The 22316-nt window shown below is 50.5% G+C and overlaps 1 protein-coding gene across 2 annotated transcripts in view; it reads left to right on the forward strand.

The window, feature by feature from the left end:
* Window positions 1–6585: 6585 nt before the first annotated feature.
* Window positions 6586–22316, forward strand: part of CEP72 (centrosomal protein 72) — a 29247-nt gene continuing 13516 nt past the window's right edge. For both annotated transcript variants that reach the window (XM_017851904.1, XM_017851905.1), the window contains exons 1-7: window positions 6586–6647; window positions 6753–6880; window positions 7850–8042; window positions 12519–12627; window positions 17433–17611; window positions 19946–20158; window positions 21910–22211. In XM_017851904.1, the coding sequence (XP_017707393.1) occupies window positions 6821–6880; window positions 7850–8042; window positions 12519–12627; window positions 17433–17611; window positions 19946–20158; window positions 21910–22211 (1056 nt within the window). In that variant the 5' untranslated portion in view covers window positions 6586–6647; window positions 6753–6820. The remainder of the gene's footprint in view (window positions 6648–6752; window positions 6881–7849; window positions 8043–12518; window positions 12628–17432; window positions 17612–19945; window positions 20159–21909; window positions 22212–22316) is intronic.

Consider the following 22316-nt stretch of genomic DNA (forward strand, 5'->3'; position numbering starts at 1 on the left):
GGCGGGCGGGGGTGCAAGCGTGAGGGTGGCGGGGGGTGGGTGCCGAGCTTCCCGGGGCGGCCGCGCCTGGTTGCCTGGGCGGCGGACCGTGGGCAGGTGGGGCCCCTCTGCGCAGGCGCCGTGGGCGTCCGGAACGGTCTCGGGCGGGCGGGGCGCGCGTGCCCAGGTGAGGACCCCGCCCCTCGTGCAGAGGTGCAGCCCCTGCCCGCGTTCCGGTCCCGCAGTCGCGGCTCCTGCCTGTCTGTCGGGTCATTGTGGTACAGGGACTGGGGGTTATATCCGCCGAGGAGAGAGAGCCAGCCTTGCTCTCCAGGAGCGCGGCCCGCCCTCCCGCTGGGGACCCCTCTCCCTGGTTCTCCTGGGCCCACTCTATGCTGATTGTTGGGCTTGGCCTTCTTGAGGATGTTGGTGGCCGGTTTCCTTATTTTTGGCCTGTTTTTGTCTGGTTTTGGCGTCAGGGGAAGCCGAGCTCATAAACTGTTGAGAAGTGTTGCCTTCTCATATTTAGAAGAGGTTCTGTAGAGTTTGTGCTCATTGTTTGAATGTTTTGTGGAATTTTCCAGTGAAACCATATGGACAGGTCAATTTCTGTTTTTGAAGCTTTTAAGTGACCAATTCTGTATCTCTGGTTGTCAGAGAACCGTTCATATTATCAGTTCACCTTGAGTCTTGGCTGTGTGGGGTTTTGCGGAGTTGGCTTATTTGAGCTAACTTGTGGAGTGTGTGTGTAGAGTTGTTCCTGGGGTTCTGTTCTTAGCCTGTTAATGTCTGTGTGTGGTTTGCAGGTGTTACTGGACCTACAGGTTCAGTCAGGTACTGTGGGGCCACAGGCCAATACGCTGAGACAGCAGGGTTTGCAGCAGAGAGTTTAATGCTGGCAGGAGCCCATCAGGGAGGTGGAAGGAGGCCTCAATCCATCTCCCCAAGGAGATCTGAGCTGGGTTTTTTGTTTTTTTATTTGAGACGGAGTCTCACTCTGTTGTCCAGGCTGGAGTGCAGTTGCATAATCTCAGCTCACTGCAACCTCCACCTCCCAGGTTCAAGTGATTCTCCTGCCTCAGCCTCCTGAGTAGCTGGGATTACAAGTGCACGCCACCAAGCCCGGCTAATTTTTTGTATATTTAGTGGAGACAGTGTTTCACCACGTTGGCCAGGCTGGTCTTGAGCTCCTGATCTCAGGTGATCCGCCTACCTTGGCTTCCCAAAGTGCTGGGATTACAGGCATGAGCCACCATGCCCAGCCTGAGCTGGGGTCTTGAAAGGAACAGGATTGTGAGGGGCTGGAAAATTGATGATGTCAGTTGGTCGAGGTAAGGGCCATGGAATTATCAGGGTGTGGAAATTGCATTATTTGGTGAATCTGCTTGTGGGGTCCTTTAGACCAACTGGCATCAGTCCCCAGGTCCTCAAAGAATATCTCAAATGGAAAACAACGTTTTATAATGTCCAATAATCCGTAGAGTAGTTCTCTGTAGAGTAGTTAAGGGGAACAGTAACATCGTGACAAAGTCCACGTGATCCTGAGGCAGTGGTTTCTGATTTTTTAAATTTCGTTCTTTCTGCTTGCTTTGCATTTATTTTATACTTTTTCTAGATTCTTGAGGCAAAAATGTAGATGATTGATTGGAGACTTTCTTATTTTCTATTACAAATAGTGCTACAAGTTTCCCTCTAAGCACTACTTTAGCTGTATCCACAAATTTTGTTATGTTGTATTTTAATTTTCATCCAGTTCAGCGTATTTTAAGAATTTCCCTCGATACTTCCTGTTTGACATGTGGTTTTATTTATTTACTTATTTATTTATTTTTATACAGAGTCTTGCTCTGTCACCCAGTCTGGAGTGCAGTGGCACAATCTTGGCTCACTGACAGCTTTGCCTCCCATGTTTACGCCATTCTTCTGCCTCAGCCTCCTGAGTAGCTGAGACTACAGGTGCTCGCCACCACGCCTGGTTAATTTTTTTTTTTTTTTTTTTTTTTGTATTTTTTAGTAGAGACGGGGTTTCACTGTGTTAGCCAGGATGGTCTCAATCTCCTGACCTTGTGATCCACCCGCCTCTGCCTCCCAAAGTGCTGGGATTACAGATGTGAGCCACTGTGCCCGGCCTGACCTGTGGATTTTAAGGAGTATGTTTTAAGGTTCCATGTGTTTGGAGATTTTCCTGTTATTTTTCTGTGTGATTACATTATGGCTAGAACATAATCTGTATGATTTTAATTCTTTTAAATTTGTCAGGGTTTGTTTTATGATCCAGCATCTGGTCTATATTGTTGAATGTTCCAGGTGCACTTGAATGTGTGTGTATTCTGTTGTTGAGTGGACTGTTATGTAAGTACATAAATATCAATTAGATCTTGTTTGTTGATGGTGTTGTTCAATTCTTCTGTATCCTTGCTGATTTTCTGTCTAGTGACTCTATTAATGACTGAGAGAGGGGTCTTGAACCCTTAACTGTAATTGTGGATTTGTCTATTTCTTTTTTCACTTTATATGTTTTGAAGCCCTGTTATTTGTTGAATTGAATATCTAGGATTTTTATATCTTCTTAGTGGACTGACCCTTTTAGTATATGTAGTCTTCCCCGGTTTTTTTTTTTTTTTTTTTTTGAGACAGAGTTTCCTTCTTGTTGCCCAGGCTGGAGTGCAGTGGAACGATTTTGGGTGACTACAACCTCTGCCTCCCAGGTTCACACAATTCTCCTGCCTCAGCTTCCCCAGTAGCTGAGATTACAGGCACCTGCCACCATGCCCGGCTAATTTTTGTATTTTTAGTAGAGACAGGGTTTCACCATGTTGGCCAGGCTGGTCTCGAACTCCTGACCTCAGGTGATCCGCTGGGCTCCCGAAGTGCTGGGATTACAAGTGTGAGCCGCCGTGCCTGGCTCTTGTTCCTCTTTTTTCCTGGTCATTTTGTTTGTTGAGACATCTGCCTTATTTGATATTACTGTAGCTACTGTAGCTTCTTTTGATTGGTTTTTGCATGGCATATCTTTTCCTATCCATTTACTTTGAACTTTTAACCTACCTGTATCTTTATATTTGAAATTAGTTTTCTGGTTCATTATTTTTATTCACTCTGCTAATCTCTGTCTTGTAGTAGTGTTTTAGGCCATTTACATTTAATATAATTGTTAAATATTAGAACTTAAGTGTGCCATTTTATTGTTTTTTGATTGTTTCCTGTGTTTTTTCCTTCTGTGTCCCTTTTCCTGCCTCCTGTGACTTACTCGAATGTTTTTAGTATCTTATTTTGATTTATCAGTTATGTTTTGGTGTATGTCTCCTTGTATGGTTTTCATAGTGGTGCCTACACAAATTACAATGTACTTATGTAATTCAACACAGTTTACTTGTACAGACATTTTACCACTCCTGAGTGAAATATAGAAACTTTATCACCATTTAGGTCTCTATCCTCTCCCCTTTACAATTTAGTTGTCTTAAGTATTTTCTCTGCATACCTTGAGAACCATATTATTATGATTTTTTAAAAAACACCTTTTCAGTAACTCAGGAGGAAACGCATTTATCTGTATGTTTCTCTGTTCCGTTATTTTTTCTTCATTCCACGATGCTCTAGGTTTCTTTCTTTTGTCTTTCCTTTATATTTGAAAAACTGTGTTCAGAGATTGTCTTACGACAGGTCTGCTTGTGACAGGTTCTCTTAGTTTTTCTTTAGAGTTTTTTTTTTTTTCTTTTTTGAGACGGAGTCTCGCTCTCTCTCCCAGTCTGGAGTGCAGTGACGCGATCTTAGCTCACTGCAAGCTCCGCCTCCCGGGTTCCCGCCATTCTCCTGCCTCAGCCTCCCAAGTAGCTGGGACTACAGGCGCCCGCCACGATGCACAGCTAATTTTTTGTATTTTTTTAGTAGAGATGGGGTTTCACCGTGTTAGCCAGGATGGTCTCGATCTCCTGACCTTGTGATCCGCGTGCCTCTGCCTCCCGAAGTGCTGGGATTACAGGCGTGAGCCACTGTGCCCGGCCTTCTTTACAGTTTTACGGTTTTCATCTGTCATCTCCATTTTGCTATTAAACTGCTCTTGTGATTTTTTGTTATTGTATTTTTCTTTGAAATTTCTATTTGTTTCTTCTGTATATCTTCTGTTTCTTTGCTAAGACTAGTTTTTCCTTTGTCTCAAGTGTTTGTAATTGCTCTTTGAAGTATTTTTTATGACAGTCACTTTAAAATCCTTGTTAGACCTGACTTCTGTGTTCTCTCTTGGTGGTATCTGTTGATTGACTGTGTTTTCTCATTCAAATTGCCATTTTTCTGGTTCTTGGTCATTTTTTATCGTATTGTGGACGTGCTGAGTATGATGTCATGAGGCTCTGCTTCCTGTTTAAATCCCATTACTTGAGAAGATGCCTCACTGGAGCCTGCTGGGTGCAGCCTCATCGCCGGGACAGTCATGGGGCTCCTGCCTCACCCACAGGCTGTGGCGGACCCTACTGGCTGGGAGGGTGAAGGGCACCACCTCGTTCTAGCCAGCCGGGACAGCAGTCAGGATCCATTCTCACACCCCGGTGCTGGCTGCTATGCAAGGCCAGGTGGATGAGGGGTGTTTGTGTGTGTGTGTGGTTGTGTATGTGTGTGTGGGTTTGCTTGCAGGAGGGCTGATGATATGAAGAGAGTCTGTCCTGCAAGGCCCCTCCTGGTGCCAGGTGGACGAGGGGTGTGTATGTGTGTGTGTGTGTGGTTTGCTTGCAGGAGGGCTGATGATGTGAAGAGAGTCTGTCCTGCAAGGCCCCTCCTGGTCCTTTGGCCATCGAGAGCAGCCTTACGGTTTTTGGTCTTTTGGTGTTTCTGGGCTGCCAGCTTCTGTGGCACCCGAAGTGAGATGTGTAGTAAACAAGCATAAACAAAACGCCAGAGTCAACCCAGGGCCTCAGTGCTGGGTTACCTCTCGAGTGCCGAGGCCCCTAGCCGGTTGGCTTCTGTTCATTGCAGTCCCCAATGCTTGTTCCATATATTTTCCTCCAGGGCGGTGGGTCTAATATGCGGGAGGAGCAGGGTGAAATCTGTCCCCTCCGTCTTGCCTGGAACTGGAAGAGCTCAAACCAAATTGTAAACTTAATCAGAACATTCTGGTTGGGCGTAGTGGCTCATGCCTGTAGTCCCAGCACTTTGGGAGGCTGAGGCGGATGGATCACTGGAGGTCAGGAGTTCGAGACCAGCCTGGCCAACATGGTCAGGAAACCACAAGACTGTCACGGAACCCTTTTCTTTCAGGAACATGAGCCAAAAGTCACTGTACCTTGTCCTCTCCTGACCCTGTCCCGGTGGCAGGGTGTGGGGGACAATGAGCTGCTTGTTCTGTGTGCCTGCAAGTGGGGCAGAACCAGGCAGCGTCCTGCTGTTTAGCTGCATCTGAGATGATGCCCAAGGGCTATGTGAGGAAACAGGGAAACATGGGGTTTTAGTAGAAACACCATCTCTACTAAAAATACACACATTAGCGGGATGTGGTGGCACGTCCCTGTGATCCTAGCTATTCAGGAGGCTGAGGCAGGAGAATCACTTGAACCCAGGAGATGGTGGTTGCAGTGAGCCGAGGTCGCACCACTGCACTCCAGCCTGGGCAACAGAGTAAGACTCCATCTCAAAACAAAAACAAAAAACGCAAAACGTATTCTAAAACATAAATGTTCCTGGGAAAGTATTGATGTATTCAGATCTAAACTGTCTTTTTGATTATGGAAACTTTCATCTTGTAGTTAACGTTGATCTAATGACTACTTATGAGTGCACGTTGCAGAAGCATGCAGGGTGCACGGAGCTTGCACAGCCCGACCACAGGTGTAAGAGGAGGACAGCAGACAGGTTACCCGACTAGTGGGTTTCGGACGGTGATGGCTGCAAGGCGTGACAGAATTGAGCAGCCAGAAGTGGAGGCGGGAGATGAATTAGAGGGGTGTTCCTGGGGAGAGATGCTTTGGGAGGCAGTAAAGGTGGGAAGAAGCATGTGGGCCTGGAGGTACTGCAGAGATAAACATAAGCTGAAACTTCAGGTACATTCCTTGCTCGTCAGTGCTGATAGTCCAACTCCAAAGGAGTTGTACTGGGTTCTAGGTGCCTTTTTCAGATTACGAGGATATATATCTCTCTAAGAAAAGCTGAAAATACAGAAGTGTGTAAGAGGGAAAGTAAAGGGATTTATTCCACAATAGGACACGTGTTAACATTTGTCTCTCAGTCTTTTTACGTGTACTGTTAGAGGAAGAAATGTTTTGAATGACCCTTGTCAGGCACGGTGAGGAAGGCTTTATTCAGAGCCATCGAGGTGGGCCTGGGGTCACAGTGCTGGGATTTTGCAGTGGGGGAGAGAGATGGAGCTCAGCTCCAAGTACAGCAGGGGCCAGGGGGAGTTTATAGCCGAGGATGAGGGCAGGGGCAGTGGATGGAAAATGACTGAGAGGACACATGAGGAGTAAGGGGATTTGGGTTAAACCTACTGAACAGGATTCTTGTGAAAGAGAGGCCAGGGTGACCAGACAGCCCCTGTGGGATCTGGGGATAGGGAACCTGAGCAGATATTGAGGGTGGGGGTTTTGGCCACACTAAACTGGACTTTACAAGGAAGGGCGCAGATGGCCGAGGAGAAGATTCAGGAGCCTGAGTAAAGTTGAATTAAACCAAGAATCTGTGTCAGTATCTACTCTATATCCAAACACCAAGAACTTGACCTTTATTATAATAATTGTTTTCAAAAGAAAAGATTAAAATCTCATAATTTTTTTTTTAATTCTTAGCTGAGCTTCAGTCATTGTCTATTCCTGGAACTTACCAAGAGAAGATTACCCACCTGGGACATTCTCTGATGAGTTTAACAGGTCTGAAATCTTTGGATCTCTCACGCAACTCCTTGGTTAGTCTGGAGGTAAGTTTTAGGTCTCTTTCTTAAAAGAAAATTTATTGCTATCAACATCAGTGGAAAGTCCATTCGCAGCAGAAACGGCGTGTGTTTTGTAACCCTCTGCTTACACCTGTAAACTGTACACTTTGGGTAGTGTTTTTTTGTGTTTACCGTGGGCTACATTTCATACACATCACGTTACGTTGTGTTGTAGCCCTCTGATGATGATGGTTATATCTTTAAAGGAAATGAAATGAGACCCCAGAGACTACTGAGTGGCAGCACAGTGGGCCTGGGGCTGCCTCTGGGCCCCTGGCAGGGTCACCCTGGAGGGAGACGCCTAGGTGGTGGTGAGGGGAGCTGTGCACACCTGCCATGGCCTGATTGGCTCTGACAGAACCGTGGGATGCACTTGCCCCGAGCCTGGTGCCTGAGCATTATGGAGGCCGCATCTGCATAGCCTGATTGGCCCTGACAGAACCGTGGGATACGCCTGCCCCGAGCCTGGTGCCTGAGCATTATGGAGGCCGCGTCTGACACCAGTTTGGGAGGCTGCTCCAAGTCAGATGCGGACCCAGCCCAGGCTGCACCCAGTGCTGCTTCATCTTTCCCCCTTCCCAGACCTCAGCTTTCTCATCTGTGAAGGGCAGACCCTGACAGTTCTCACCCTGTAGAGCGGCGTGTGGATTAAATGAAATTGTATGTGTAAATCACTCAGCTTGGTGCACACTGTGGCCTCAGTAGATATTAGCTGTGCTTGGTTGCATCACACCACGGCACATGTGGCTTCCCTAAACGGTCATCTCACCACGTGAGGCCCAAAGAACTTCATAGATGAGAACATGCTTCATTTTTCTACTTTTCCTGGTAACGACGTGTGTTTATTGCAAATGCGTTTATGAAGTTTGTTGGTCAGTGTGTGTTGCTGGCTGATTTCACTGCGTGTTTCTTTTTTAAAGTGTGAACGAATTCACTGTGTTTTCCTCTTGACAGGGCATTCAGTACCTGACCGCACTGGAGAGTCTCAATCTCTACTACAACTGCATCTCCTCTTTGGCAGAGGTGTTTCGGCTCCACGCCTTAACCGAGCTCATGGACGTGGACTTCCGGCTGAACCCCGTGGTGAAGGTCGAGCCTGACTACCGCCTTTTTGTTGTGCACCTGCTCCCCAAGCTCCGGCAGCTGGGTAGGCGTTGGGCAGGGCCACGTCCATGCTTTTGCCCCTCAGGGTGTGGGAGTCGTGGTGGGTGTCTGTGTGCTCAACGTCACGTGCTTGATTCCTCCTGGAACCAGGAGTTGGTTTTCTACGTTGATGGCTTGAGTTCCTGCAGACACACAGCTTTAGTGGCCTTGTGTCTGGACAGGACAGGACTGGAAGGGGAGCAGCCTGGGAAGGCGCAGGGCTGGGGCCGTGGGAGCACAGCCCTGGACCAGGCTGCTCTGTCCTGTTCCGGCGCTCCGCCTCATGGCTGTTGGACTTGGGCACGTTCCCGAACATCTCCTGTCCTGTTTCCTCGCATAGCCGCCAGGCATCACCTCAGGTGCAGCTAAACAGCAGGACGCTGCCTGGTTCTGCCCCACTTGGAAGCACACAGGACAAGCAGCTCATTGTCCCCCACACCTGCCACTAGGACAGGGTTGGGAGGGAACCTGAAAGAAAAGGGTTTCCATGACAGTCTTGTAGGCAGAACTTCCAGGGCCCCCACAGCTGTGCCCAGTAGGGAGGGTCTCTGGGTTGGGGCAGCTGCAGGTCACCTTCCCATCTGCCTCCTGTCTCCCCGGAGGTATTGTTGCTGTTGCTGTGAGCACCTGGTGGTGTCTCTGCTGACCCTACCCCGAGTCACAGATCCAGGAGAGAGAGCTGGGGCCTCAGCCCGGAGGCACACTCCAGAGTCCATGGGGGAAGAAGAGGATGCAGGGTTACCTCAGTCCTCCTGTGTGAAATGGGGGATAAGAATGCCGTGTGGGCATGTCGTGGTGGGGAGACCTGAGTTAATATCTGTAAGCTCCCAGACTGCCCGGCATGGCCAGGGGCCTATAAACGCTCACTGGTTATTTCTGTTGTTAGGGTTAGACCTACCATGCCCTGCTGTTCAAAACCTGCCCCTCCTTCTGAACCTAGAACCCTATCAAAAACAAAAGAATCACAGAGTCCCGACTATCTTGTTAGAAAAAAAGACCAACAGAATCACAGAGGACAGAACACTTTCCCCCACTGCGAGTGCCCTGAACAGGCTGTTTTCCACGGCCGTGGGGAGCGCTCAGGTTCTTCTAGAGAACTGAGATTCTTATGTCAATTTCAAGTCAACAGCAGCTGAAGGAGGCCCCGCAGCTGAAGCACATCGGTGGGTGATGTGCCCGGCCCCTGGGTACTGTCCGTCGTGCGCATCGGGACTGAGGGCCAGTGGGGTTTTGCCATCCACCAGATGAACACCCAGCAGACCTCACCCTGTCAGCCCCATGAAGTCCGTGTGATGTCAGTGAAGCTGCACACAGGAGGTGGGAAAACAGGTGGAGGAGCGCCTGAGCGCCTCAGTCAGACTGGGTAGGCCGTCTTTGGCCACCGTGGAGCCCGTGTGGTGCCATGTCACCTCATCACAGGGAGGACTGGCCTGTGGTGTCTTGACGGTGACGTGATCACACGTGTTTGTAAATGGAATTCTCACATTTTATTTTATGTTATTTTTGAGACATAGTCTCGCTTCATTGCCCAGACTAGAGTTCTGTGGCGTGATCTCAGCTCATTGCAATCTCCGCCTCAAGCAATACTCCTGCCTCAGCCTCCCAAGTAGCTGGGATTACAGGTGTGTGCCACCATGCCCTGCTAATTTTTGTCTTTTTACTAGAGATGGGGTTTTGCCATGTTGGCCAGGCTGGTTTCAAACTCCTGGTTTGAAGTGATCCGCCTACCCTGGCCTCCCAAAGTGCTGGGATTACAGGCTTGGGCCACTGAGGCTGGCCAAATTCTAACATTTTACACGGCATTGCTTTGCTACTTGGAGAAGTTTCTGGAGGTGCTGGAAAGAGCTGTCTGTCAGCATGCGGCACACACACCCTCTGTTCCTTGTTAGGTGACAGTGTAGGTTAGTGGTATGGATTGAAATTTGTTTAAAGGAGTCCTCTTGTGAGAATGCCCCAGTCTGCCACAGTTTGACCATATTTTAGTAACTAATGATCAAAACAATTTTTCTCTGACCTTCTAAAAGTGACTCGAGGAGCTGACAGTAGCCCTGGGTCCTGGTGGACTTTGCTTCTGCAGGAGCTCAGCTACCCTGGGCACTGGGGGCTGGCAGTTGGCAGTGGAAGGAGCATCGGATGGGAGGCCAGTGACTGGGGGTGCGTTTGCTGCTCTGCAAGGGCTGGGAGGCGCTCAGGGCATCTCTGTGGTCAAAGTGAGACCTAGCTCCCAGCATCACTGTCAGGGAAGAACCTGGCTCACCCGCTTATGTGGCCAGTGCTGGGCCCTGGACAGGCCCTGCTGCTGGCCTTCCAGTGTGGATAGAGCTCTGTGCTGCAGCTCTTGGCAGCGAGGAGCACCTCCTTGGGAGCGTGTGGCACATGCATGGTGCGGGCGCCTGAGAGCCTGGCTCTGCTGCCTGACACTCTTCTGACTGGGACGGGGCCGTGACACTCTTCTGACTGGGACAGTGGACACCCCAAGACACACTGTCTGTTTCCAAACCCAGTGAGGATTTCACTGTTTAATTGTGAGAGGATTCACGGTGGACCCCCCTGAGACACGGTGTGATTGGGAGAGGCGTTCACAGTGGACAGTGGACCCCCCGAGACACAGTGTGATTGGGAGAGGCGTTCACAGTGGACAGTGGACCCCCCGAGACACAGTGTGATTGGGAGAGGCGTTCACAGTGGACAGTGGACCCCCCGAGACACAGTGTGATTGGGAGAGGATTCACGGTGGACACAGTGTAATTGGGAGAGGTCGGGGGAAGAGCGCCTGTTTTTTGGCGTTTATTTGGCTGGTTAACCAAGTGACTCATAAACACTTGAGTTTGGCTGTTTCAGAAGCTGCTGTCCTTACTCTGGATGATTTTTGGAATCTTCAGTTCTAAATCATCGCCTCTGTCATCCAGGTTTTAGATTCAGAATCTTAGTGTTTCTGCAGAGAAGGAACACAACAGTCTTCCCGCACGTGACAGATGCTTCCAGCAGTGATGCTGGCAGTCAGAGGCGCTGCGGGAACCCGGAGGTGCTGGGCCCCGGGACGGCCTGCTGCCCCGCACGGTGCCTGCTGCCCCGCATGGTGCCTCCCGCCCCGCACGGTGCCTCCCGCCCTGCATGGTGCCTCCCTCCCCGCACGGTGCCTCCCAGACAGGGCTCGGTCCTTGGCTCCTCGTGGAAAGGCCCTGGTGGTGGAGGAGGCAGATAGCAAGGGCCTGCGTGTAGGGTGGAGGCAGCGTTTGGGGAGACTGCGCCGGCAGGAGAGGGTGGCTTTGGGGTGGAGGTGAGTTTGCATTTGGCTTCAGACATGCCGCCTTAGAATTTATACAACAGTCCAGAGAAATATTCTTGGAGTGCGGGATTTGGAACTGACTCAGAAGTGAAGCGAAGTCTTGGTGGGCAGAGAGCTGTGCGTCGTTAGTGCGGGGCGGGTGAAGGCCGGGGTGGAAAGGTTGCAGGAGGGCAGGTCTCCTGGCCCCCGTGTCTCCTGGGGGCGTCATGTATGCTGGGTGGAGAGCGCCCCAGGTTGCAGAGGCCTCTGACTTGGCACCTTTGTGTGATTTTCAGAACTCCTCTGTTTTTCTGCTTTGCACATTATGTTGTGCTGTTACTCATTTCTTACTGTAATTATGTAGTTTTCGAGGTGTGCTCTAGGCTCAATGGAGGCAGCTGGGAACTTGTCACAGATTTAACATTACGAGTGGGGGCTAAGATGTGTTGCAAGTTCCAGAGCGCTGAGGTTGGAGGCCCGGGGACCTTCTTATCTCCAGGGATTTACATAAGAAAGCTCCAGGAGTTCTGGGTGGGAGCCTGATGGCCCCGGGCATATGTGTCCCTGAGGTCCAGCCCTAAGCACAGACCCTAAAGGCCCCCTGGAAGTTGCAGCCTCACGCGCCGGGCAGCCTCCCTCCCTGGAGGCTTCTCTGGGTTACCCGAGTGTGACTTGAGAATCCCACCTCACACCCATTGTACACTTTAGAGAAAGGGTGTGTGTATGTGTGTGTGTGTATGCGTGTGTGTGTATGCGTGTGTATGTGTGTATGCGTGTGTATGTGTGTATGCATGTGTATGCGTGTGTGTATGCGTGTGTATGTGTGTGTGTATGCGTGTGTATGTGTGTATGCGTGTATGCGTGTGTATGCGTGTATGCATGTGTATGTGTGTATGCGTGTGTATGTGTGTGTATGCGTGTGTATGTGTGCGTGTGTATGTATGAGTGTGAGTGTGTGTGTGTGTGAGCCTCATCCGTGTGCGGCTGCTCCTGTGAGCAGCAGTGAGCTCTGAGGGACAGGCGACCTCGGCATCACACTGGGCATCTCCGGGAAGCTGTGGGACCACCAGAGCCCAGCATTCCTGTACTAGGTCAGCGGGAGCAGGGCTGGCCCTGAGGGGATGGACACCCTGCCCTGTGCAGATGCCCCAGGGTGGACACAGCCGCCCACCGCTTGCCACCTGCGCAGTTTTCTGTGGCCTTTTCTTCTAGACGATCGCCCCGTGAGAGAGAGCGAGCGGAAGGCTTCCCAACTACATTTTGCATCAGAGGACTCACTCGACTCAAAAGAGAGCGTCCCAGCTTCTTTGAAAGAGGGCAGGTATGAACAGAAGTGCTATGGATGCCCAGAGTGTTTCTGACGGGCCTGCTGTCAGGAGGATTAACTGAACGTCGTTCGCTGTGTGCCAGTCCTCCAGGGGTGGACGCCAGGAGGGAGGAAAGCAGAGCCCGGCCGGCGGGGACTCAGTGGTTGGTGGGACGGGGCCTCTTTCCCGTTCTCCGCATTCCTGGAAGTTATTTCTAATATTGAAACTGTTGATGAAGGTAATATGTGTAAAATCAACCCAGGAAAGGGCTTGTCATGTCCCTCTTCCCAGGGCTGCAGTTCTCACGTCTGTGATCGCCTCTGCTTGTAGCTCTTGCTTCAGTTACTTTCTTCGCTGTCCATCCAACCAAATCCCATTTCTGGCCATGAGCACATTCAGCAGGACCCACCTGCCTGGATAGAGGAGGACTCCTTCCTCCTCCACCTTTTCTGTGATGGTTCTGGGATGCGCCCTCCTGTCTCCCTCCCCGTGGCTGGTGCTGGTGAGGCCACCTCCGGGAACCATGGGCGTGTGTGTGAGCCGGGCCTGCTTCCCCTTGCAGTCCCAGCCTTGCTGCCTACATTTCTGTGTTGGGTTGATAGTATCTACGTGTATCCCAAAACCCTGGAGACTTCATGCTTTGTGTATGGGTTGATTCAAGGGGCAGAAATCAGGGGACTCTGTCTGCATCGCCGTGGGAACTGGTTGGATTATACTCTCTCTTGAGTGCTGTTTGTCTTGTCTGAAGCTTGTAATCAAATCATGTTTTTCTTGTGTGAGATGCTTTCTCTCATTTTAAACTCTTAGTGCAGGGGTCAGTCAGCCTTTTTGTGTGAATGTTTTGGGCCCTGGAGGCTGTGTGACCTCTGTCCCATCTTCTTAGCTCTGCCTTTGCAGGGCAGAGGCAGCCATTGGCAGTATGGAAGCCAGGATGGTGTGCCCGTAAGATGCCTGCCCACAGCACAGGCAGGGGCCCAATTTGGGCCAGTCTTTGCTGACTTCTGTTCCAGTGTCTCCAAAATGGCTCTGCATCCTCGGGATCTCCTCTTCCCTCAGATACCCACCCTGCAGCCCGCACCACCCCATTTCACACCAGACCAATTGCTGCCTGGACAGCGGTACTCTAGTACCCGCACCTTCTGCTCGTGCGAGCCGTGCGGGAGAAGCTGTTCCGTGCCCCTCCTGGCTGCTGGTGGTCTACGCAGCTGCTGGCGTAGTCCGTCTCGGAGGGCCTCCCTCCAGCCTTGCTCTCACAAGCTGTCTTCCCCTGTGTCTCTTCACAGAATCTCTGCTCTGTGCCTGTCTCTCTACAGGGCCAGGTTTCCCCTTCTTAGAAGGACACCAGTGATTGTGGATCAGGGCCCACCTTAATGGCCTCATGGTAATTTGATTGGCTCTGTAAGACCCTGTTTCCAAGAAAGGTTGCATTCCGAGGCACTGGGCTAAGGACTTCAACATGTCTTTGGGGCGGAGGGTGGAGGGGCACAGCGCCAGTCCTGACACCTGGAATCCTGCACGCTGGCTGTCATCACTTGTTAGTTTCCTGAGGTTTTCTTGTGGATTCTTTGTCATTTTTTACATAGAAAGTCATGTCATCTGTGAACAGTTTTATTCCTTCCTTCCGAATCTGTATACCTTTTATTTCCTTTTCTTGTCTTACTGCCTTGTCTGGGGCTTCCAGCATGATGTTGGGAAGTCTGGTGAGAGGGAGCGTCCTTGCCTCGCTCCCAGTCCTGCTGGGAGCGTCTGGTTTCCAGCGCAGCCTTGAGTCTGCTGGGAGCACCTGGTTTCCATCGCAGCCTTGAGTCTGCTGGGAGCGTCTGGTTTCCAGCGCAGCCTTGAGTCTGCTGGGAACGTCTGGTTTCCATCGCAGCCTTGAGTCTGCTGGCTGTGGACGATGGGTGCTGTCTTCATGTGGAGAAGCCTCCCTTCTTCTCCCAGTTTGCTGAAAGGATTCATCATGAAAGGGTGTTAGATTTTGTCAAATGCTTTTTCTCCATCTATGATGTGGTCTTGTGATTTTCTCCTTCAGCCTGTGGCGTGAAGGGTTTTCAAACACTGAACCGGGCCAGGCACAGTGGCTCACACCCGTAATCTTAGTGCTTCGGGAGGCCAAGGCAGGCGGATTGCTTGAGGCCAAGAGTTTGAGACCAGCCTGGACAACATAGCGAGACTCTGTCTGTAAGAAAACTTTTTTTTTTCTAAATTAACTGGTTATGGTGGTGCGTGCCTGTAGTCCCAGCCACTCGGGAGGCAGGAAGCCCCCCTGAGCCTGGGAGTTTGAGACTGCAGTGAGCTGTGATGGCACCACTGCACCCTAACCTGGGTGACAGAGTGAGACCTATCTGTAAGAGAAAGAGGACTAAATGTTGGGCCAGCCATACATACCTGGAATAAATCCTGCCTAACTGTGGTATGAAATTCTGTTGGATTGTTGGATTCAGTTTGCTGATTTTTTTTGTTGAGGATTTTTGCGTCTGTATTCATGAGAGATACTGGCCTGTGGTTTTCTTGTATTGTCTTTGGTTTTGGTTTTAGGGTCATGCTGACCACACAGAATGAGTTAGGAAGTCATCTCTCTGCTTCCATCTTCTGGCAGATGCTGTGGAGAATTGGTATAATTTCTTCTATACAGTGAGCCCATCTGGCCTGGTACTTTCTGTTTTGGAAGGTTATTAACTATTGACTTGATTTCTTTAACAGAGCTCTCTACAGTTACGTCTGTTCTGGCAGATTGTTTCTTTCGAGGAATTGGTCCACCTCATCTGAGTTGTCACGGTGGTGGGCACAGATGTTCATCACATTCTTTCGTTTCCTTTGTAATGTCTCCGGGATGTGTGGTGATAACCCCTCTTTCCTGTCGGTTCTTCGTGTCTTCTCTCTTTTTTCTTAGTTCACATTTCCTTTGCGTGTTGTGGATTTTGAACTTTTGGATTAGGGCTCCTAAACCTGTACATGGAACTCAGGCTGGTGTTTCCACAGCTACTCTTGAGCTGGGAGAGGGGAGTGGACGCGGCAGGTTAGAGTGTCAGTCACAGTCTGTACGGAAAACTGGCTGTTTTCCTGCACAGTTGCTAGCTGGGTTCTGAGTTCTAAGAAAGCTCATTCTGATACCTTTTCTTGCTTTTATATAGTTGCTTTTATGGAGGGCTAGAATTTGGAGCTCTTTTCTCTGCCATTTTTTACTGACACGATTCCAAATACATTTTTATTCTGATTTACGATATCGTTTCAAATTTTTTCTTTTGTTGTGATACACATGGGAATAAAGGAAGCACTTGTTCCGCGTGGTTGGAAATGCTGTATTCTAGTCAAAAAATAGCTTATTCGTCTTTTACTTGGCTTCAGATTTACTTATACTAAAACTTTACAGTAGTATTTGATTGGTGTAAAAGTCACAAACCTCACAGAAACTGATGAAAAGAAAGGGAGTAAAAGTCTTCCCCACCATTCATGCTGCTGACCATGACCAGCGGCAGCGTGTGGGTGCGCTTTCCTGCTTTCTCAGGGTGCGTGCAGACACGGAGCGCCACTTCACGTAAGATTACTCTTCGTACCACACGTGACTTTAACCTCTAGATGGTGAGAACAGAATATTCTTCATACCGAGTGGCACGAGGGTTACTGATTGACACGCCTCCGAGTCGTCTTTGTGGATGTTCATGTGTCCTGGCATGGAAGCCTCAGTCATGGATTTTCTCACTTGAGATTGTCCACAGTTCCTGTCTTTGATCATCTCAAGACTGAATTATCACGGAGATGAGAGTTCAAGATGACGTGGGTCAGTGTCCGTATCACACAGAGGAGGTGGGGGACGCCCACGGAGCTGTGCTCAGTGTCGGGCTTCAGGGAGGTCCCGGCCCCAGGACCCAGGCCCCCTTCTTTGTGCAGCGCTCTGGAGAACTCAAGTCGCAGGCCCCGGGGAGTGGGACTGGCCGCCTCGGGTGGACCAGGTGTCGTATCATGAGCCACTCACAAAAGCAGCGTTCCTGGTCACTGCCCTTGGGTTTGTTTTGTGTAGACATCTCTTAACTGCCTTCGTTGGAAACAAGGTCCCCTTTGAGCACATTCTCCTCTGTATAGAGGGTCACCATGCCAAGGCGCATCGTATTGTGACACACCTCCGATTTCAGCCATTATGGAAACGTTTTCCCTGAATGTGAAAGTGGGCATTTGGAACACTTAACTTTCTTGATCACGTGTATCTCCTTGTGGATGTGCTAGGAAAAGTTAATTTGAATTTTAACCTGCCAAGACGTAGCAGAACAGAACCTTCCAGAACTTTAATTTTTGAACCGATCCTAGTGGTGTTCTGTCCATTGCTGGGATTTGGACCGGTCCTGGTGGTGTTCTGTCCAGTGCTGGGATTTGGACCGGTCCTGGTGGGGTTTGTCCAGTGCTGGGATTTGGCCCAGTCCTGGTGGGGTTCTGTCCAGTGCTGGGATTTGGACCGGTCCTGGTGGGGTTTTGTCCAGTGCTGGGATTTGGACCGGTCCTGGTGGGGTTTGTCCAGTGCTGGGATTTGGACCGGTCCTGGTGGGGTTTTGTCCAGTGCTGGGATTTGGACCGGTCCTGGTGGGGTTCTGTCCAGTGCTGGGATGTTGTCATGTTATCACGTGACCTGGCCGTTGCTCACCAGTCGTCCTTGGTGAGTCCCTCTTCAGCATCACTGCAGTGGAAGCAACAAGACCCGCCGCCCCACGGTTGCACCAAACTGCTCCCCTCGGAGACCGTGCAGGTATTTTCCTTCTCGGGGTCTGTGTGGGCTGGAGTGTACGGCTGGCTTGAGTGATGCTGATGAGTTTGCTTTTCCTTACAGACCATGCCACCCCAGAGCTAAGTGCACCGAGGCCTTGGCCAAGCAGAGCCTGGTCATAGATGCGGACGACGAGGCAGTCCTGAACCTCATTGCAGAGTGCGAGTGGGATCTCGGCAGACCTCCCGGGAGCACGAGCTCCAGCCAGAAGGAGCGCGAGGCCGACTCTCGTGGTTGCCAAGGTGCGCTGCTCACCCGCCAGGAGGCCAGTGGGGCCGCTGGCTCTGGGATGTAGTCATCACTGGCCTTGGAGTGCACAGTTGCGCTTTTCGTGGGACTTACCTTTAAGGGTAGGATCTTCATGATGTCCTTGTGTGCTTTCGAATGCCAGCCATTTGGACTACAGATTTATAAAAGGACAAAGTTAACGTATTTGAGTATAGTCATACTGCATGATGGGTTAAATTGTGTCCTTCTGAGATCACGGGAAAAGGCAAACTGTCTACAATAGACGAGAAGCCTGGGGTTCTGTGGCAGGTGGGGCTGACGTCTGCGGCAGCTGCAGGGGCCTGTGGGAAACCCTGAACTCAGGCTGCCGCGTGTAGACCCTCAGATCCCAACACGGGTGTCACGGAGGCTCCATCGCCCGGCAGTGCCGCCCTCCACTGGGACGTGCTGATAGACTTTAGCTTCATTTATTCCACCTCCATTGTGAGTTTCTAAGAACTTTTCATGGAAACAACAGGTGGAGACCTGAGTTTGGGCTGAAATCTTAGGCTCATCTGTGCCAGGACGTCTGCCCTGTGGCAGCAGTGCCCGAGCCACGTCCTTGCCAGCACTGGGCGCTGAGTCCTTTAATCCTAGCTCCTCTGTCAGGGGGTTGTGGTACCTGTGTATGGCTTTAATTTGCATCCCGCTGCTGTTGAAATACTGGCCGTGTCTGTCTCTTCTTTTCTCTCCAGGTCTGCCCACCTTTATTCTGGGGTTGCTCCTCTTAGTATGGAGTCCTAAGAGGTCTTGGTGGTTTTGACACAAGCCCTTTCTCAGGCACAAGTGCTGCCAGTTTCCTCCCTTCTGTGGCTTGCCTTTTCATTTTTGGAGCAGTGCTTTGAAGAGCACAAGTTTTAATTTCAGTACAGTCCAGTTTACGAAGAGCACAAGTTTGTTTTGTGTTTTGTTTTGTTTATTTTGAGATGGAGTTTTGCTCTGTCGCCCAGGCTGGAGTGCAGTGGTGCGATCTCGGCTCACTGCAACCTTTGCCTCCCGGGTTCAAGTGATTCTCCTGCCTCAGCTTCCCGAGCAGCTGGGACTGCAGGCGCCGCCACCACACCCGGCTAATTTTTGTATTTTTAGTAGAGACGGGGTTTCACCATGTTGGCCAGGCTGGTCTCCAACTCCTGACCTCAGGTGACCCACCCGCCTCGGCCTCCCGAAGTGCTGGGATTCCAGGGTGAGCCACCGCGCCCGGCTGAAGGGCACAAGTTTTAATTTCAGTACAGTCAGTTTTTGATGGTTTCCTTTGATGGTTTGGGCTTTTGTGTGCCCTGTGAAGGGAGCTTTGTCCACCGCGTGATCGTGAAGATTTTCTCCCGTGTTTCCTCACAGTTGTCCCATAGTCTTAGTGTCTCGGTGTACAATTCACTGTTTGCAGCTTTTGTGTGTATTGTGAGTTAACGAGTCAAGACATCCCCCTACATGTACAGTTGTCTGTTTGTATCCACTGGTTTTGAATCTCTGGAGTCAACCAACCATGGATCGAAACTATTTGGAAAAAAACAAAAAAAATTACAATACAGCAATTAAAAAATAATACAGTATAACTATTTACACAGCATTTATTTATTCTGTATTTTTGTAGAGAGGGAGTCTTGCTGTGTTGCCCAGGCTGGATTCAAACTCTTGGGTTCAGGCGATCCTCCTGTCTAAGCCTCCTGAGCCTCCCGGACTGCAGGCATGCGCCGCAGTGGCCAGCTACGGTAGCATTTCTGTTGTGTTGTGTATCGTATTGTAAGTAGGCAAGAGATGACTTAAAGTACATGGGAGGGTGCGTGCAGATTATACACAGATACACCGTTTCACGTAAGAGAGTTGCATGTCCTTGACTCTTGCCATCCCTGGGGGTTGCCCGGAACCAGTCCTCTGTGGGACTGAGGAATGACTGTACATCCAGTTGTTCTGTTGCCTGTCATTTACAGAAGTACATTCAGTTGTTCTGATGCCTTTTGTTGAAAAGACTCTTTTTCCTCATTTAGTTACTTGGCACCTTTGACCTGAGACTGTCTGGACTCTGTCTTCTGTTTTGTGCATCATTTTGTCTGACTTTGCTCCACTTCGTGCGGCTTGATTCTTGCTGCCTTGTCCTGAGTTGCGCAGGCGAGTGGTGCCAGTTCCCAGTTCCCAGCTCTCCTGTTGTTAGGAGTCACTGTGGATTCACTCTGGTGTCCCCAGCATGGGATTAACCCCTCAGTCTAACAGATACCATACGCCATTCAGAAGCTTAAAATGTAATTTTTAATGAAATAAAATTTTTACAATATTTTATGAAATATTTTATTGACAATATTTTAATAAAATAGAATCCAGACATCTGTTGAGCCCGCAGTTGGTACAGTACCAGTGTGGGGTCTCCGGGAAGCAGGGCCGCGAGACGAGGAGGCGCAGCTGCAGAGGGTGCCATCTGGAGAAGACACCTTGGAGCCGGCCCTGTGGAGAGTTCCCGCCACCTTACGGAGCAGAGCTGGAGGCCTCCCGGCCTCCCGGGCCACATGCGTACTTCACCCCAGACCCAGGTACTTACACGTATCTTAGTCTGTTTTCTGCTGCTGTAACAGAAAACCGCGGACTGAGTAATTTATAAAGAACAGAAGCTCGTGGCTCATGGAGTTCATGGCTCTCTGGGAAGTCCGAGAGCACAGTGCCGGCACCTGGTGCTGGTCCTCCCGTGGCGCAGGCGGCAGCAAGCTCAAGACAGAGAAATGGAGCCAGACTCATCCTTTATCAGGACCCCAAACCTGCAATACAGCAGTCCTGCCTCCCTGAGGGCTGGCCCTGTGACCTGATCACCTCTTAAAGGTCCTCCACTTAATACTGTTACAATGGCAATAAGTTTCCAACATAGGAACTTTGGGGGATTCCTTCAAACCGTAACAACATGAAATCCCTGTCAACTTTTATTCCCTTCAGTTCCTTTTAAGTAGTTAAATATTTTCACAATGTTTGCTTTTACTATGAAATTTCTCCTGTTCTCTTTGTATTTATTTGTGGAACTCTCCAGAATGTCTTTGGAAAGAATGCAGCACATTGAAAGTTGTAATCCATTCATGGTTTAGATTCATGGTTGGTAAATAGGTGCTTTTTCTCTGCACGTGTGTGTGTGCACACCCTCCCTCTAACCTACCCTCACCCCTCACTAATGCACACACACTTTCTTTTATGTGTATGGGCCCAGGCTATGGCTGTAACTACATTTTGAAAATCAAAGGCGAGAAAAGTTAACCGAGAGCATCACGTGATATCATGTGATGCTCACCTGTGTGGAGTAAGTGTCGGAAAACCTCCTGCCGCAAGCAGACCGGACACAGTGGCTCACGCCTGTAATCCCAGCATTTTGGGAGGCCAAGGCAGGCGGATCATTTGAGGTCAGGAGTTTAAGACCAGCCTGGCCAACATGGTGAAACCAGGTCTCTACTAAATATACAAAAATTGGCTGGGCATGGTGGCAGGCACCTGTAGTCCCAGCTACTCAGGAGGCTGAGGCATGAGAATCGCTTGAACCTGGGAGGTGGAGGTTGCAGTGAGCCTAGACGGCACCACTACACTCCAGCCCAGGCAACAGAGCAAGACTCCATCTCAAAAAAAAAAAAAAGAGAAGCCTCATCTCGAGTGACCCTGGCACCTCCTGGAAGCTTGCTCATGCCCGGCTGGTGAGAAGCAGGGGACTAGCCAGGTTGTCTGTCAGCCGCTGCAGGACGTGGTGGGTCATCTTGAGTTGTGCAGGCTGTGGTGGAGGCCAGGGCTGTGCCCGTTTTGTGCCTTCTCCTGCCTTCATTGTCCTTCCACAGACAAGTTCACCCTCCCCTGGGGCTTGTGTGTCCCGGGGCCTTCGTGGTCGGCACCGTGCACAGGACCCACCACTTTATGGACCGCTAGAGTCTGTCGCCTGTCTTCAGAGATGGATGTGTGCTTAGATGTTGTTTGGAACACTTTGTTGAAGCGTATTGCACGTCAGTCATCACGGGGTGGACGCGCTAAGCTGGGCGGTCCCCGTCTGCTTCATCCAGACTCCCCCAGAGGTCGCGTGTTAGCACATGTGCTCCAGTGTGCCCCTTCTTCCCTTGGCACCCTCCCTCTGCGTGTGTCTTTGTGCAGGTGGACGGATGTATATATGCACATGGATGGGTATGCGTGTTCATATGTAAGTGCGTGTGTGTCCATGTGCATATGTACATGGGCACACACATGCCTTTTTAAAAGTTACAGTGCCGAACACTGCACCCAGAGAATTTGGCCTGACGTGGGCCCCGTCCTCTCTGTATTGCAGACTCCGTGGATACTGAGGACTCAGCCTCTTCTCAGAAGTTGGATTTGTCAGCAGAAATGGTGCCTGGTTCCCTGCCAGCCCCCGGAAAGTGCAGGAAGCGAAGAATGCCTGGTGGAAGATTCCAGGCGTTTTCAGACCAGGAGGGTCTGGGCTGCCTGGAGAGAACTCATGGGTCCTCCGTGCCCGAGGAGAGCCTGAGCAGACAGAACAGCTCAGGAAGCAGGAGTGGGAGGACCTTGTCTCAGCCTGAGGCCTCAGAGACTGAGGAGCAGAGGTCTCGGGGCGTGACCGACACCAGAGAGGTGAGAGAAGGGCTGGAGAGCAGCAGGGCCACGGTGCCCTGTTCCTAATGTGGGGCTGGTACGGCTTTGACAATGCCGTGATTATGCCTACGGCACTGACCGTGT

This window comes from Rhinopithecus bieti, unplaced genomic scaffold (genome assembly GCF_001698545.2).
Source record: "Rhinopithecus bieti isolate Rb0 unplaced genomic scaffold, ASM169854v2 scaffold_35303, whole genome shotgun sequence".
Classification (NCBI taxonomy): domain Eukaryota; kingdom Metazoa; phylum Chordata; class Mammalia; order Primates; family Cercopithecidae; genus Rhinopithecus; species Rhinopithecus bieti.